This window comes from Rhinatrema bivittatum, chromosome 1, assembly GCF_901001135.1.
Source record: "Rhinatrema bivittatum chromosome 1, aRhiBiv1.1, whole genome shotgun sequence".
In the NCBI taxonomy this organism is placed as follows: Eukaryota; Metazoa; Chordata; class Amphibia; order Gymnophiona; family Rhinatrematidae; genus Rhinatrema; species Rhinatrema bivittatum.
Window position 1 is genome coordinate 136,306,956 of NC_042615.1, and position 16,530 is coordinate 136,323,485.

General features: G+C 44.5%; 1 protein-coding gene across 2 annotated transcripts in view; it reads right to left on the bottom strand.

The window, feature by feature from the left end:
• CEP135 (centrosomal protein 135) overlaps positions 1 to 16,530 on the bottom strand; it is a 435,470-nt gene that overhangs the window by 240,616 nt on the left and 178,324 nt on the right. For both annotated transcript variants that reach the window (XM_029587343.1, XM_029587336.1), the window contains exon 10: positions 15,150 to 15,300. In XM_029587343.1, the coding sequence (XP_029443203.1) occupies positions 15,150 to 15,300 (151 nt within the window). The remainder of the gene's footprint in view (positions 1 to 15,149; positions 15,301 to 16,530) is intronic.

Here is a 16,530-nt window from a genome sequence, read left to right on the forward strand (position 1 = left end):
TGGATTGCAAACTGGCTAAAAGACAGGAAACAGAGAGTAGGATTAAATGGGCAATTTTCTCAGTGGAAGGGAGTGGACAGTGGAGTGCCTCAGGGATCTGTATTGGGACCCTTACTGTTCAATATATTTATAAATGATCTGGAAAGAAATACGACGAGTGAGATAATCAAATTTGCAGATGACACAAAATTGTGCAGAGTAGTTAAATCACAAGCAGATTGTGATAAATTGCAGGAAGACCTTGTGAGACTGGAAAATTGGGCATCCAAATGGCAGATGAAATTTAATGTGGATAAGTGCAAGGTGATGCATATAGGGAAAAATAACCCATGCTATAATTACACGATGTTGAGTTCCATATTAGGTGCTACAACCCAAGAAAGAGATCTAGGTGTCATAGTGGATAACACATTGAAATCGTCGGTTCAGTGTGCTGCGGCAGTCAAAAAAGCAAACAGAATGTTGGGAATTATTAGAAAAGGAATGATGAATAAAACGGAAAATGTCATAATGCCTCTGTATCGCTCCATGGTGAGACCGCACCTTGAATACTGTGTACAATTCTGGTCGCCGCATCTCAAAAAAGATATAATTGCGATGGAGAAGGTACAGAGAAGGGCTACCAAAATGATAAGGGGAATGGAACAACTCCCCTATGAGGAAAGACTAAAGAGGTTAGGACTTTTCAGCTTGGATAAGAGACGACTGAGGGGGGATATGATAGAGGTGTTTAAAATCATGAGAGGTCTAGAACGGGTAGATGTGAATCGGTTATTTACTCTTTCGGATAGTAGAAGGACTAGGGGACACTCCATGAAGTTAGCATGGGGCACATTTAAAACTAATCGGAGAAAGTTCTTTTTTACTCAATGCACAATTAAACTCTGGAATTTGTTGCCAGAGAATGTGGTTCGTGCAGTTAGTATAGCTGTGTTTAAAAAAGGATTGGATAAGTTCTTGGAGGAGAAGTCCATTACCTGCTATTAAGTTCACTTAGAGAATAGCCACTGCCATTAGCAATGGTTACATGGAATAGACTTAGTTTTTGGGTACTTGCCAGGTTCTTATGGCCTGGATTGGCCACTGTTGGAAACAGGATGCTGGGCTTGATGGACCCTTGGTCTGACCCAGTATGGCATTTTCTTATGTTCTTATGGATGGCCTAGGAAGAGGGCGCTGGTTCCTCCTTGACCTGTCTTCTGGTAGACGGGGTAATGGAGAGGCGCCCCACTTGTTAGCCAGGTTCTCAAGGTTCCTGCCGAACAGGAGGGATCCCTTAAAGGGCATTCTTGTAAGGCGTGCCTTGGAGGAGTCGGCCGACCAATTTCGTAGCCAGAGCTGTCTCCTGGCTGCCACTGAGGATGACACTCCCTTGGCTGCCGTACAGACTAGATCGGAGGCAGCGTCAGTGAGGAACGAGAGAGCTGATTCCATTTCTTCTCCCGGGGTGTTGTTCCTGGCTTGTGTCAAACAGGAACGCGTCACCACGGTGCAGCAGGTCACAATTCGTAGGGACATGGCTGCCACCTCAAAGGCTTGTCTCAGGATGGCATCCAGGCGCCGGTCATGCGCATGCTTGAGGGCCGCCCCTCTCTCCACTGGAATGGTGGTGCGCTTCACAATTGCGCAGACTATGGCACGCCAGCAGCTCCTTAGTTGCCAGGTCCAGGGGGTACATGCTGGACTAGGCCCGACCCCCTTTGAATGAGGCCTCCGGCGCATTCCACTCCAGATCGATTAACTGCTGTGCTGCTTGGAGGAGGGGAAAATGGAGAGCCGTTTGACGAAGGCCCTCTAGCAGGGGGTTCATTCTAGGTTCCCCTGGGGTGCCTTGGTCCGGGATAGCCAACTCAGACAGGCATTGAGAGACCAGGTCTGGGAGATCCTCAAGGAAGAAGCGTCTCATGGTTTGATACGGTTCTATCCCCGAGGGAGGTTCACCCTGCTCGGGAAGCTCGCCTTCTTCCTCAGAGCAATCTGAATCCCTATAAGTGGAGCTTCCGGGTGGTGAGTGGCCGTGCCTAGGCGTGCCAGGGGCAGGGACATCCGGTACGTATGGGTCCGTTCGGGGAGCAGACTGCATTTGGACAAAGGCATGAATCCCCTTGAATAATTCCACCCAGGAGAGTGAAGCAGAGTCTAACCTCAGGGGCACCAGGTCTCTAGGGTTCCCCGGCTGCTCACCTCGGCCTGCTAGTTCCGGGGTGTTCCCTGAGGAACTGGCAATTAATCTGGGCTGGGATCGGCCCTGACCTGGAACTCCCAGGGCCTCCTCACATTGGGCACATAGGGAGTCTGCTTCCTCGCTCTGTGTGGCTCTGAGGTGGCATGCTGAGCAGAGGCCTAGAGCTCTTATGCCCGATTCTGGAGGTGCCAGCTCCGTGGACGCCTGGGCTCTCATACGCTCCATTGCGATCCCAGCCGAAAGTATGCGCCTTGTAAAATGTGCGAAAGCTGTGCGCCTATCAGCGTGCGCCTATGAATGTGCGCCTAGCAACGCTATCGACGTGCGACCAACCACGTGCGCCCAACCACGTGTGCCTAATGCTATCAACGGGCGCCTATCAATGTGCGCCTAACAACGTGCGCCTAATAATTGAATGTGTGCCCTAACAGGGCAGAGGGCGACGGTGAGCAGGCAGGCAAAATGGCGGGCTGCCACGTAGGCAGACCCCGCTAATCCTCGCTCTCTGGAGACCAAAGTAAAGATGTATGCCTTACCTGATCTTCGGCGCTTCCCGGCTGCGACCCGGGCGGTCTCCGGCTGCGGGGAGAGAGGGTGATTACCGTCACCGCCGCGCTCAAGGAAGTGCACCCGCTGCCTCTAAGCCATGCCCGAACTTGTCTCGCTCGGGGGTCAAGTCCTCACCGCGAACTGATCGGGACCGAGGCTGCCTCTACGCCGCGCCCGAGCCACTCTCACTCGGGGGCTAGGTCTCTGCCACGATTCGGCCACCGGACCGAGGCTCTTACCTCCGAGGGACCACGGAAATCACCTTGGGAAACACAACTGGGGGAGAGACCCGAGGGTATCACCGCAGGAGTGCGGGGCTCGTCTTCAGGTAGGATTCTTCTAAGAATTTAGTCGTTAGTATTTGGAAGAACGCTCAGCGAGCATTAGGTAGCTCCAAACTGCTTTGGAGACGGAAATTACTGGGCGTCTGCACTTCCTGCAGGGGTATATGTACCATGTGCTGACGTCAGGTCCGTCTCCAACTGCTAGCACGAGCACACTATACCCATTTGTAATGAGTCCATCTGCTACACGCTAGGAAAACTTCATTTTCTCTAAATGAGTCTTATGGCCCTTCGGTGTCATTTGGGCACATTTGGTGCAAGTTAGGACATCGTGGTTGGACCCCAAACACAAACACATTGTCTGTTCTTATTGTCATATACTTATCAGGGCTGCCACCCTTGTCTCTTCTTATGGGTTCGGATCTGCCCACCCAGATCCGGGCCCATGGGAGGGGACAGGGGCGGCAGCCTTGAATAGACAAGGGTGGCAGCCTTGGTTGTCCTTGAGTGGAGCCACCGTCCAAGAAAAAAAGGGGACCGCCAGGCAGGGTTTCCCTTGAATTGGTGGATGTTGGAGAATTACTAGCAACAGTAGCATGGGATAGACTTAGTTTTTGGGTAGTCAGGTTCTTATGGCCTGGATTGGCCACTGTTGGAAACAGGATGCTGAGCTTGATGGACCCTTGGTCTGACCCAGTTTGGCATGTTCTTACTTATCGGAGGCTGGCTTGAAAACCAACTTCGTTAGAATTCATCTCAGTGCAATTGGCACACATCACTAGCCTATAGTTGTACGCTTCATGAGGGTCCTGCTTCAGTTGAAACGTCCCCTAAGGCCTTCCACTGTGTCTTGGGACCTCAATGTGGTGTTAGCTCAGCTGATGAAAGCTCCCTTTGAGCTGCTGCGCTCCTGTGACCTGAAGTTAGCAAGTAGCTCATTTAAAACAAATCGAAGAAAATTCTTTCACTCAGCACATAGTTAAGCTCTGGAATTCATTACCAGAGGATGTGGTTATAGCAGTTAGTGTAACTGGTTTTAAAAAAAGGTTTGGATAAGTTTCTAGAGGAAAAATCCATAAACTGCTATTAATCAATAAGCAATAATAGCTTGAGATTCAGTTAATGTTTGGGTACTTGGATTGGCCACTGTTGAAACAGGATACTAGGCTTGATGGACCCTTGGTCTGACCCAGTATGGCATATCTTATGTTCTTATGTTCTTAACACAGACCCTGTGCGGGTCAGTGATGGACATTGTTCGGGTACAGTCAGGATACCGACGAAAACCCGATACCATGACTCAGACAAAAATTCAGCCGTGGTGCGGTTGATGGCCGGTAGGCCCCAAAGGGATAACTCGATGGGAATCGACCGCAACAAGGGTAAAACCTTACCTTTTGACCGCGGAGTATGGATATTGATAGGGGAACCCCTATGGGGTAGAATTTTTTTGAAATTTTGAAAGAAGTTCCGTGAGGAAAATTCCTGTCAGGAATCTCAAGAGAGCTCCTTAACCCGCGTGGCTACTGCTGCGTGGAAAAAAGACTGAAGGGGGACCCCTGCTGGATGCAGGGTTAGTGCATTGCTAGGCATGCCCAGTAGGTGCCAGTCAAAGTTCTAGAAACTTTGACAAAAGTGTTCCGTGATTGGGCTCCATCCTGATGTGAGGACTACCATCCTATTTGTCCTATGAGAAAAATTTTTGTGCGTGTAGCGGGAGATACAGGCGTATCCGAGAGCCATGTGGGCTCGGGTAACTGCCTCGGGCCCACCCATGACGGCAGCGCGTGAGCAACAGAGGCAGCGATCGAGGCCAAAAAGCTCAGCGGGAAAGATGGGGGGGGGGGGGGGGGGGCGGGGCGAGCTAATGCTCGGGTAGGGTGCGCCAACGGCGCCCTCGGATGACGCGAACGGCCCCATAAAGGAGCCGCAACTCGCCGAAAGCGCTCCCTTTTTGGAGCGCCGCCAAGCACAAAACATGTGGTGCTGGTGTCATCATGCCACGGCGGGGTAGCCGTGAGTGCCGGGAGGTGGATGAGGCGAGCGCCCCCTTGCTCGGGAACAAGGCGGGGGGCCCTTATCGTCCGGATGCCTTGCTTGGTACACGCGGCGGGCAGCAGAAGAACCCCTCCCTTACCGGCCCGGGTAATTTAAAAGTTATTTCGTTATGTTAAAATAAAAGCTGAGGCCAATTTTATACCAACAAATGAGTCCGTCTAGTCTGTTAAGAAAGGAAAAAGGTATATACCAACATGGGGGTAACTGTTAAAAACATGCAATTGATATACTGTTAATTCTACGGGAGATGAGCGACAAAAGAGCAAGTAGCAGCTGCTAACGTCAATGTGGGCTCGGGTAACTGCCTCGGGCCCACCCATGACGGCAGCGCGCGAGCAACAGAGGCAGCGATCGAGGCCAAAAAGCTCAGCGGGAAAGATGGGGGGGGGGGGCGGGGTGAGCTAATGCTCGGGTAGGGTGCGCCAACGGCGCCCTCGGATGACGCGAACGGCCCCATAAAGGAGCCGCAACTCGCCGAAAACGCTCCCTTTTTGGAGCGCCGCCAAGCACAAAACATCCCACCCACCCACCCACCCAATGTTTTCACTCATATAATCAGATAGTGATCAATTGTTAGTCAGGTATTCTGTAATTATGCCTGTTTTGCTTTGTCGCAGCTGATGGGGGCGGGTACCCGGGCCGGGCAGGTTGATTACATGTGGTGCTGGTGTCATCATGCCACGGCGGGGTAGCCGTGAGTGCCGGGAGGTGGATGAGGCGAGCGCCCCCTTGCTCGGGAACAAGGCGGGGGGCCCTTATCGTCCGGATGCCTTGCTTGGTACACGCGGCGGGCAGCAGAAGAACCCCTCCCTTACCGGCCCGGGTAATTTAAAAGTTATTTCGTTATGTTAAAATAAAAGCTGCGGCCAATTTTATACCAACAAATGAGTCCGTCTAGTCTGTTAAGAAAGGAAAAAGGTATATACCAACATGGGGGTAACTGTTAAAAACATGCAATTGATATACTGTTAATTCTACGGGATATGAGCGACAAAAGAGCAAGTAGCAGCTGCTAACGTCATTTTAAAATCCAGGTAATGCACGCCAGCTGAACTTGTGTCATTATCTCCCGGTTTTGGCATGCCCCGGTCTTTTAAAAATCACCTTAAGTTCTTCAATACCAGGACTAAACATTTAGCAATGTGAAAGGGAAAACCCCAGACATTGCCCCCCCCTGAGTAAAATTGTATTTTCATTTCTTACAGTGCTCAGCCATTTAAATTGACATCATGGGAAAAAAACCTTTTTGATTTATCACATTGCATAACATAAAAAAACATTGGAATGAAAGTCCTTGAAATTGTACTTATCTTTTCCAAAAAAGAAATGCCAACATAGCCATGTTTTGCTAATACATGTACTGCTTCAAAGCAGTCTTTTCACAGCAAAAAATAATGACTGTCTGCTTTCACTTCTGTGGCCATTCAAAATGATGCTATCTGGTGGAAGAATGTGTTTCACTCTGGTTACTCGGCACCTTTCTTTCAAGCAGATGGTCCATATTGATGCAAGACCATTCAATTTCAACAACCGTACAACAATATGGTTCCATCCACTTGGGAGGAAGGGATCACAATGAACTCACTGAAGTGCATCCTTCCACCAGTCAGCATCATTTTGAAGACAGAAGAAACAAGATGGCAAAAGCCTGATCTTAGGCCTTGGTGACTGGCCCTCTGCCAAGCCTGGGCCCAGATTTTGGTGATGGGGCCCATGCCTGGGCCTAGGCCTCAGCAAAAGGACTAGGCTGAGGCCTGGTCCTGCCAGGTCTGTTTTTGTAACAGTATGCAGTATTTCCCGAAAACAAAAAAATTCACAAATTTTTTTTTATTTTCAGGGAAAAAAAATTAGGTTTGTATGAAATGAAATTTAAACAGGATCATTTGTCAATTTTTCCATTTTCATTTCAAATGAATGCAGCACATCTCTACTATCTGGCTAATAATGCATTATAGACTTTTCCACTGTGAACTTGTCCAAACCTCAAACTCCACTATGCTAGTTGCCTTGACCAAGTTCTCTGACAACAGATTCCACAGCTTAATTGCGCACAGAGGGGCGGTTTTTAAAAGGGTTACGCGCGTAATCCTTTTAAACCCGCTCCTGCGTGCGCCGAGCCTATTTTGCATAGGCCTGGTGACGCGCGCGCAAGCCCCAGGACGCGCGTATGTCCCGGGGTTTGAAAAAAGGGGCGGGGAGTGGGTGAGGCGGTCCGGGGGCGGGACCGAGGCCTCTGGCACAGCGGCTGTGCCGTGGGATCGAAAGCCGGCACTTGGCCAGCGAGCACAACCTACGCCTAACCAGAGGCAGGCGCAACATAAAGTAAAGGTGTGGGGGGGTGATGGGAATGGGGAAAGCCATCGGGGCTCCCCTAGGGCTCAGTGCGCACAAGGTGCACAAGTGTGCACCCCGACCCCGGATTTTATAACATGCGTGCGGCTGTGCGTGCATGTTATAAAATTGGGCGTAGATATGTGTGCACCGGGTTGCGCGCACAAATCTACCCCCGCGCATAACTACTAAAATCTGGCCCTGAGTGAAAAAGTATATTGTGCTATTTGTTTTAAATGTACTGGTTCTTAGTTTCACGGAGTGCCCGCCCCCCCCCCCCCCTTAGTATTTTTCAAAGGGTAAATAACCATCCTTTATTGACCCACTCCAGCCCACTCATGATTTTATAAGCTTTCATGTCCCTCTCTTCTCCATACTAAAGAGCCCTAGACTACATAGCCTCTCATCATAACAGAGCAGCTTCATTCCCTTTATCCTTTTTGTTGCTCTCCTCTGCACCTTTTCTAGCTCTGCTTTATCTTTTTTTAAGATGGGGTAACCAGAACTGCACACAATACTTAAAATATGGCTACACCATGATTCAATGAGCTGAGTTATCCAACTCCCAATAAGAACCCAGCATTGTGCATCTGCTGTTGGGATTATTTTTCCAAGTGTACTTCACTTTGCACTTTTCCACATTAAATTTCACCTGTCATTTCGTTGCCCAGTCTGTGTCTCACAAGCTCCTTCTACAGTTCCTTATAATCTGCTGCTGTTTTAACAACCCTGAATCATTGTGTCATTCCCTTTTCCAGATCATTTACGAATATGTTAAACACAGTTCCCAGTACCAATCCCAGTGGTACTGTACTAATGACTTATCTCCATTTGAAAACTGACCATTTAGTCCCACTCTGTTTCCTGTTTTTTTAAACCATTTACCAACCTATAATAAGACATTGCCTCCTATCCCATGACTTTTTTTTATTTCCTGAGAGACATAGGTGACTATCAAACTTCTTCTGAAAATCTAGATAATATAAAATCAACCAGCTCACTTTTATCTACATGTTTATTTACATCATCCAAAAAATCTAAAAGATTGGTAAAGTAAGACTTCCCGTTGCTAACATTATTTTGACTTTCCCTCCATTAAACCATGTATTTCTATATGGCCAGGGATTTTGTTTTTAAGAATGGCTTCTATCATTTTTCCTGGCACAGACTTCAGGCTCATTGGTCTATAGATTCTCAAGTCACCTCTGGAGCCCTTTTTAAAAACTGGCATAACTTTGGCCACCTTCCAGTCTTCAAGTATTATGACATCCTGTAAAGATCATATAAATAGATATACTTTTAAAATATTAAATTTTGTTTTATTATATAAATATATAAATGCAAATGTGTTTCAGAAATTAGGTCGCTGCGTGAGATGGATATGTTATCAGATTTTTGCAGATACACTGGGACTGGGGAGAAGATTCATCTTTCAGCAGGATAATGATGTGAAGCAAAAAGCAACAATGGAGTGGCTCAGAAAGTGAAGATCCGAGTAACCCAGACTGGAATCCAACAGAAAATCTGTGGCAAGACTTGAAGACTGCAGTTGACAGACAATCCCCAGCCAAGAGCGAGCTTAAGCTCTGCTGCCAAGAAGGGGCAAAAACTACACCATCACCCTCTACAAATTTGATAGACACTTAAACAACTCATGAATGTTGCTTCAGCAAAAAGAGCTTACACTATGCATTCAATCAAGGGGTGTGAAGATTTATGCAATTAAGACTTTTTGACTTTTTGTTCTCAATTACCTTTGAACTCTTGCTATAATTGTTCTTTCATAATGAAAATGTAGAGTATGTTGTGTAGATCAGTAAAACAAATTCCTACTTTAATGCATTTTGAATTGTATTTTTCAGAAAGCAGAATGTGAAAGATGTACAAGAGAGGGAAGACTTTTACAAGACTCTGTAAAGAACTTTGTGGTCAAAAAAAGTCTCAAAGTCACTCTGACTTTAGATAAGTTGTCCAAACTAAGTGGTTTTGCCACAGGACACTTCCTATCAAGATTTATAACTAGTATAAAACATTTCAAGTAAAAAAACATAAGAAATTGCCATACTGGGTCAGACCAAGGGTCCATCAAGCCCAGTATCCTCTAACAGTGGCCAATCCAGGCTACAAGTACCTGGCAAGAACCCAAACACTAAGTAGATCCCATGCTACTGAGGCCAGTAATAGCAGTGGCTAATCCCTATTTCAACTTGATTAATAGCGGTTAATAAAGTTTTCCTCCAAAAACTAGTGCCCCAAGGCTCCTCCCTCTCCTCCACCCTCTTCAACATTTACCTCCTACCCCTCTGCCATCATCTATCTGAATTAGGCCTCAAATTCTACATCTATGCAGATGTCCAAATCATCATCCCACTCCATGAGTCCCTATCCGCAACCCTCAACTTCTGGGAAAAATGTCTCTCATCCATAAACTCCCTACTCACCTCCCTGCAACTTGCTCTCAACTCATCTAAAACCGAGCTCCTCCTCATCCACAACCAACAAACCATTAAGCTCATTCCCCCTTATGATTCCTCTGCCATACCTCTCACCTCACAACCCCCTGTACGAAACCTTGGTGTCCTCATCGACCCCCACCTGAACCTCAAAAACCATGTCAGCTCCGTCCTAAAAGGAGGTTTCTTCAAATTCAATATCATAAAAAAGCTTAAACCCCCTCCTTCACACACATGACCTCAAAACTGTCATCCAAGCCACTATATCTTCTAAACTCGACTATTGCAACTCCCTATACTTAGGCCTCCCCATCTCCACCATCAAACCTCTGCAGATGCTGCAAAATGCTGCTGCAACGATTATCAGTAATGCACACATAACCGACCACATAACCCCCATACTCAAAGAGCTACATTGGCTTCCTATTTCATCCCGCATCCTCTTCAAAACTCTCACTATCATACACAAATACAAAAATAACTCCTCCTGGCTCAGTAAACCGTTCCAACTCATGCAAGCCGATCGCCCCATCAGAACAAACCTCAAATGCACCCTGCAAGTCCCTCCCCTCAAGAAGGCCAGACTCACAGCAACAAGAGACCGTGCCCTCTCAATAGCTGGCCCAACTACCTGGAACTCGCTACCATGCAACCTCCGCATGGAACCATGCCCTTTTAAATTCAGGAAAATGCTAAAGACATGGCTTTTCCGCCAGGCATTTCCAGATTAACAACCCTTGCTCTCCCTGCCTACCCCTCCCCCTTCCCTCTACTATATCCCTGGCACTTCCACTAGGTCCCCTTGAGCAATTTTACCTCTCCCCCTCCCCCGTGCCCCTCTGCGCAGTTCACTGCCACTGTATATAGTTTCTTCCCACTAGCCTTAGCTGCCCGCATGGTTTAGTGCCTTTCTCTCAAGCTCCCCATTAGAGCTGTCTTTCTACAGTTTTGTTAACCCCCCTCCCCCATCCCTGTTCATTGTATTTTCTACCTTTTGTTACAATGTAAACCGATATGATGTATATTTTAATGTCGGTATAGAAAAGCTGTTAAATAAATAGTCAAAACCTTTTTTAAACCCAGTTACACTAACTGCACTAACCACATCCTCTGGCAACAAATTCCAGAGCATATTTGTGCATTGAGTGAAAAAGAATTTTCTCCGATCAGTTTTAAATGTGCTACTTGCTAACTTCATGGAGTGCCCCCTAGTCCTTCTATTATCCGAAACAGTAAATAACCGATTCATGTCTACCCATTCTAGACCTCTCATGAATTTAAAGACCTCTATCATATCCCCCCCTCAGCAGTCTCTTCTCCAAGCTGAACAGCCCTAACCCTCTTTAGCCTTTCCTCTTAGGGGAGCTGTTCCATCCCCTTTATCATTTTGGTCGCCCTTCTCCATACCTTCTCCAGGGCAGCTATATCTTTTTTGAGATGCAGTGACCAGAACTATACACAGTACTCAAGATGCAGTCTCACCATGGAGCAATACAGAGGCATTATGACATTTTCCGTTTTATTCACCATTCCCTTCCTAATAATTCCTAACATTGTTTGCTTTTTTCTTTTTGACTACTGGAGCACACTGAGTCGACGATTTCAATGTTTTATCCACTAGGATGTCTAGATAGTTTTCCTGTGTGGTAACTCCTAATATGGAATCTAACATCGTGTAACTACAGCATGGGGTTTTTTTCCTTATATGCAATACCTTCCACTTGTCCACATTAAATTTCATCTGCCATTTGGATGCCCAATCTTCCAGTCTTTCAAGGTCCTCCTGCAATGTATCACAATCTGCTTGTGATTTAACTACTCTGAATAATTTTGTATCATCCACAAATTTGATTACCTCACTCATCATATTCCTTTCTAGATCATTTATAAATATATTGAAAAGCACCAGTCCAAGTACAAATCCCTGAGGCTCTCCACTGTTTACACTTTTTCACTGAGAAAACTGACCATTTACTTCTATTCTCTATTTCCTGTCTTTTAACCAGTTTGTAATCCACGAAAGGACATCACCTCCTATCCCATGACTTTTTAGAAGTCTCTCATGAGGGTCTTTTTCAAATACCTTCTGAAAATCCAAATACACTATATCTACCTTTTCACCTTTATCCATGTTTATTAACCCCATCAAAAAAAATGAAGCAGATTTGTGAGGCAAGACTTGCCTTGGGTAAATCTATGCTGACTGTGTTCCATAAAACCATGTGTTTCCATATATTCTGTAATTTTGATCTTTAGAATAGTTTCCACTATTTTTCCTAGCACTGAAGTCATGCTCACTGGTCTACAGCTTCCCAGATCACCCCTGGACCCCTTTTTAAATATTGGGGTTACATTGGCCATCCTCCAGGAATAATGGATGATTTTAATGATAGGTTACAAATTGTAACTAATAGATCTGAAATTTCATTTTTTAGTTCCTTCAGAACCCTGGGATGCATACCATCCTGCCCATGTGATTTTGCTACTCTTTAGTTTGTCAATCTGGCCTACTACATCTTCCAGGTTCACAGTGACTTGGTTCAGTTCATCTGACTCATCACCCTTGAAAACCATCTCCGGACAGGATCTCCCCAACATCCTCACTATAAAACATAAAAGCAAAGAATTAATTTAGTCTTTCTGTAATGTCCTTATCTTCCCTAAGAGCCCCTTTAACCCCTCGGTCATCTAATGGTCCAACCAACTCCCTTGCAGACTTCCTGCTTCCAATATATTTAAAAAAGATTTTATGATGAGTTTTTACCTCTACAGCCAGCTTCTTTTCAAATTCTCCTTTAGCCAGTCTTATCAAATGTTTTACATTTAACTTGCTATGCTTATGCCTTTTCCTATTTTCTTTACATGGATTCTTCTTCCAATTTTTGAAGGAAGTTTTTTTTTTTTTTTGGCTAAAATAGTCTCTAACTTCACCTTTTAACAAAGCTGGCAATTTGGCCTTTCTTCCACTTTTCTTAATGTGTGGATTACATCTGGACTGCACTTCTAAGATGGTATTTTTAAACAATGTCTACATCTGTTGTATACTCAACCTTTGTGGCTGCACCTTTCTCCTACTTGCCAAAAGTGCCTTTATTTTTAAGCTTCTTTTTACTTCTCTCTCCTCTCTATAGACCCCTCTCCTTGTGGACTCTTTATCAGGTAAGCTGCTCTCTCTCATGCCTTTCTACTCCATCATTAATTCTCAACTTTGGGCTTTCTATCTTGAGGCACCATATTCTTGGAACCAACTTCATTAGTCAGTGCACCATCCTCTGGTCAAATTCAAATCCTGTTTAAAAACCCACTTTGAGAAGCCTCTTCTGATGCTGAGATCAAAGATGGCGCTGGCACTCTCAGTTTGAACACTGTGGCAGTTTCCTTTTTAAAATTCGTTCGATATATTGCCTCAAAATGCCCCATTCAGCCAGGAAAAGACGTACAAGGGAGAAAACCTACCCTGGGGTTGCTCCTGACCCGTGACTGGCCCGATGGATGTCCACATTGTTTGAGGGGGTTTGCCATCGGGAGAGGAGTCGCGTCGGCTGGGAACCATGGAAGAGGTGCAGGTTCCCTTGCCAGACTCAGATACATCTTTGTCCCTGATGTGGAGAGGCGCGCCAGCGAACCCTGCTACACTTAGGAACCCGGAAAAGAAGCTGGCAGCGTCGCCTGCCGATGATGTAGGTCACCAAAATCTCCAGGCAGGGAGGTTTTCTCCGGGAAGAGACAGTGTGGACGAGGTGGTAGTGCCCAATGAGTTTGCCGGCAACTCAGCCATGGGAGAGCATTCTATGATGAATTCAAGGGGTTTCTCTACTCCTCTGCCAACATGCTCGCGATTTCCCTTGGTTAAACCTGAACAGGTAACTTTGGACCTTTATGGAAGGCTATTGAAGGATTGGGGAATCCATCATCTAACCAATTAAATTCCTTGGTGTTGAGATCAAATGATCATGAAATGTGCTTACAAATGGTGGAAAATGTTACAAAGGTTACTTCTCAACAGATTAGTGAGGTCAAGACAACTCTGACTTCTATCAAATCTCTATAGGATTCCTTTATAAAAGGCAACTCATCTTTATTAAGTAAGATTGAGAACCTTGAGAATGCCATTAAAGGTAGAAATCTTCATTTTGTGAACTTTCCTAAGATACCTTACATATCTCCAAAAGATATGTTCAAAAGATAATTAATGGAAAATCTTAAAGTCTCTGAGGAACAGTCCCACCATTGTCATGGACATTCTATTTACCCCCTTTGAGAAAAGGGTGAGAAGAAAATCAAGCTGGGACAGCTAAGAAAACTTTGCCAGTGACTGTAGCGGAGCCAGTTACATCTGCTTTAAACATTTCTGATTTCCTTGAGACATCTGACTCAGCTCGTTACTCCAGCAACATTGATAGTGACTATTGTACTAGAACCCAATAGAGACTGGGTATTGAAGTTCTTTTTTAGACATAGATCAGAATCCTTTTTGAAACTGCAGGTTAGGATTTTTCCCATATCCAAACAGACACAGAAGAGGAGGAAGCAATTTCTGCTACTCAGACTCAAGGTCCTGCAAATAGGAGCCTTTTTCCTATTAAAATTCCCCTACAAGTGTTACATTAAGTATAAGGAAGCTTCATATCTTTTCTTTCTTCCATCACAATTAATACAATTTTTGAGCGATAAAATTGCAACCTCTTAAGATAATGTTGGGTAAATTTCATTATTATGTTTCCAAAATAGCTGAGTTTTTCTTGCCTTATGTTTATACCCCCTTTGAGGTGTTGACCTATTTCTTTATTTTCTTTACTAGTAATTCTTATAGTGGTACTGGATCCTGGTAATAGTGGACTTAATTTATGACGTGTTTTGTTTATATGATGTTTTTGGAATGTAACCTGTACTTCATATATTTTCATTATTCAAGATTGTTCTTGATGTGTAAAATTAATAAATGCATAAATAAAAATTTTTTAAAACCCCACCTTTTAGTGGTTTCTTTTAAATCTTAAAAACATTGGCTTTTCCAGATCATAGTCTTCTTGATTTTAACTATTCACTGTAAAAAATATATTTCCTGAACCCTCTTGTTTTGTCTGTATGCCTTGACTAGAGATTATAAATTCTAGAGATCAGGGACCATCTCTTATGTATATTTATACAGCACTATATATCTAACAGTGGTATAGAAATGACAATTAATAATAGTATCATTAATGATTAAATCATAGTAGTCACTGATTTTTTTAAGATGAATCAAATCAACTCGAAGGAAGAGGGGACAGAAAGCTGCGCACTTACCTGTAGCTGTAAATTTTTCAACCTTGTTTAAGTATCTTTGCTTTTCTTGCTCATGGTGATTTAAAAATGATTCAAGCTTTTGATTGTCTTCTGTTTTTGCAAGCAGTTCATTGGCCATTTTGTTTTTTTCTCCTTGACATGTGGATAATTCCTAAAACATCAGTACAACAGAAATGTGAAGATCCATCAAAATGTTAGAAAAAGTTATGTTATCAAAATGACAGAATATGACTCTGCACAATAATGCAGCTCCTTTTCCACTACTAAAAGGGCTACGTAGCAATCAACTGAACGTAGACTGTGCAGAATAGATAAAATCCATGTACATAGGGTCCCAACCACTATAAATAGAAATAAAATGTGACATGTAATCTAATTGACTTATTAAATTTTCAATTTTGAAAATAAAGCTAACACTCACCAGAGACTGGCCAGGTCAGTGCGGCAAATTGGTGGCTGCAGGTTAAAATCAGAAAGGCTAAGGAAACCTAGAAGGCCAGATGTTTAAGGAATAGCCATGCTAGGGTTAGTGGTTATTTTGATTACATTACTTGTAGTTAAGATATGGGACGTAAGGAAGGCAGGATATAAGGACAAATTAACTCCAAATTTTATTTCCTTGAGTTCTACTAGACCAGTTCAGATGAGTGGATTTTTCTCCCCCACCAGCAGATGGAGAGAGCCTTACGATATTGATAATATCTAAGTTACTGTACCAGATGCAGTCTCAAAAAATCTTTAACCAAGAAAATACTAAATTCCTTTATGTTTGAGCAGGGAAACAAATAAAAACATCTGTAAACACCAAAATTTAGACTTGAAAACCCTTTCCAAGAAGAGGAACTGAACGCCTACCACAAATGACCACAAATACACACAGCCGAGCAGTCTTTAGCAACAAAAAGGAGGTCTGGTACAACTCAAGGAAAGAAAATGTATAAAGTAAGAACTAATTTTTCCTTCCATATCGTCCCCCAGACCAGTACAGCCAATGTACTCAAGCTTCCCTAAACTGCGCGGGAACCTAAAAGACCTGTTCGCAAAACACTTTACCCAAACACCCAGCTTATAAAATTTGAAAAAGAGTGCAGAGAAGACCATGTCGCTGCCTTACAAATGTCCTACAGCAACACCAACTCACTTTCCGTCCAAGAAGCTGCCTGAGCCCTAGCAGAATGAGTTCTCAGACCTAAAGGCATCCGAAGACCTTTGGTAACTTATGCTGAAGCTATTGCTTTCTGAATCCATCTAGCAATCAAAGCCCCCTTGTTGCAAGCACTAAACACTAGATAGAGGATCAGCTCTAGGAAACTCATTGGTGACTTTCAAATATCTCAGTAGAACCCTATACAAATCCACAACATGAAGCTCCTTAGAGTGT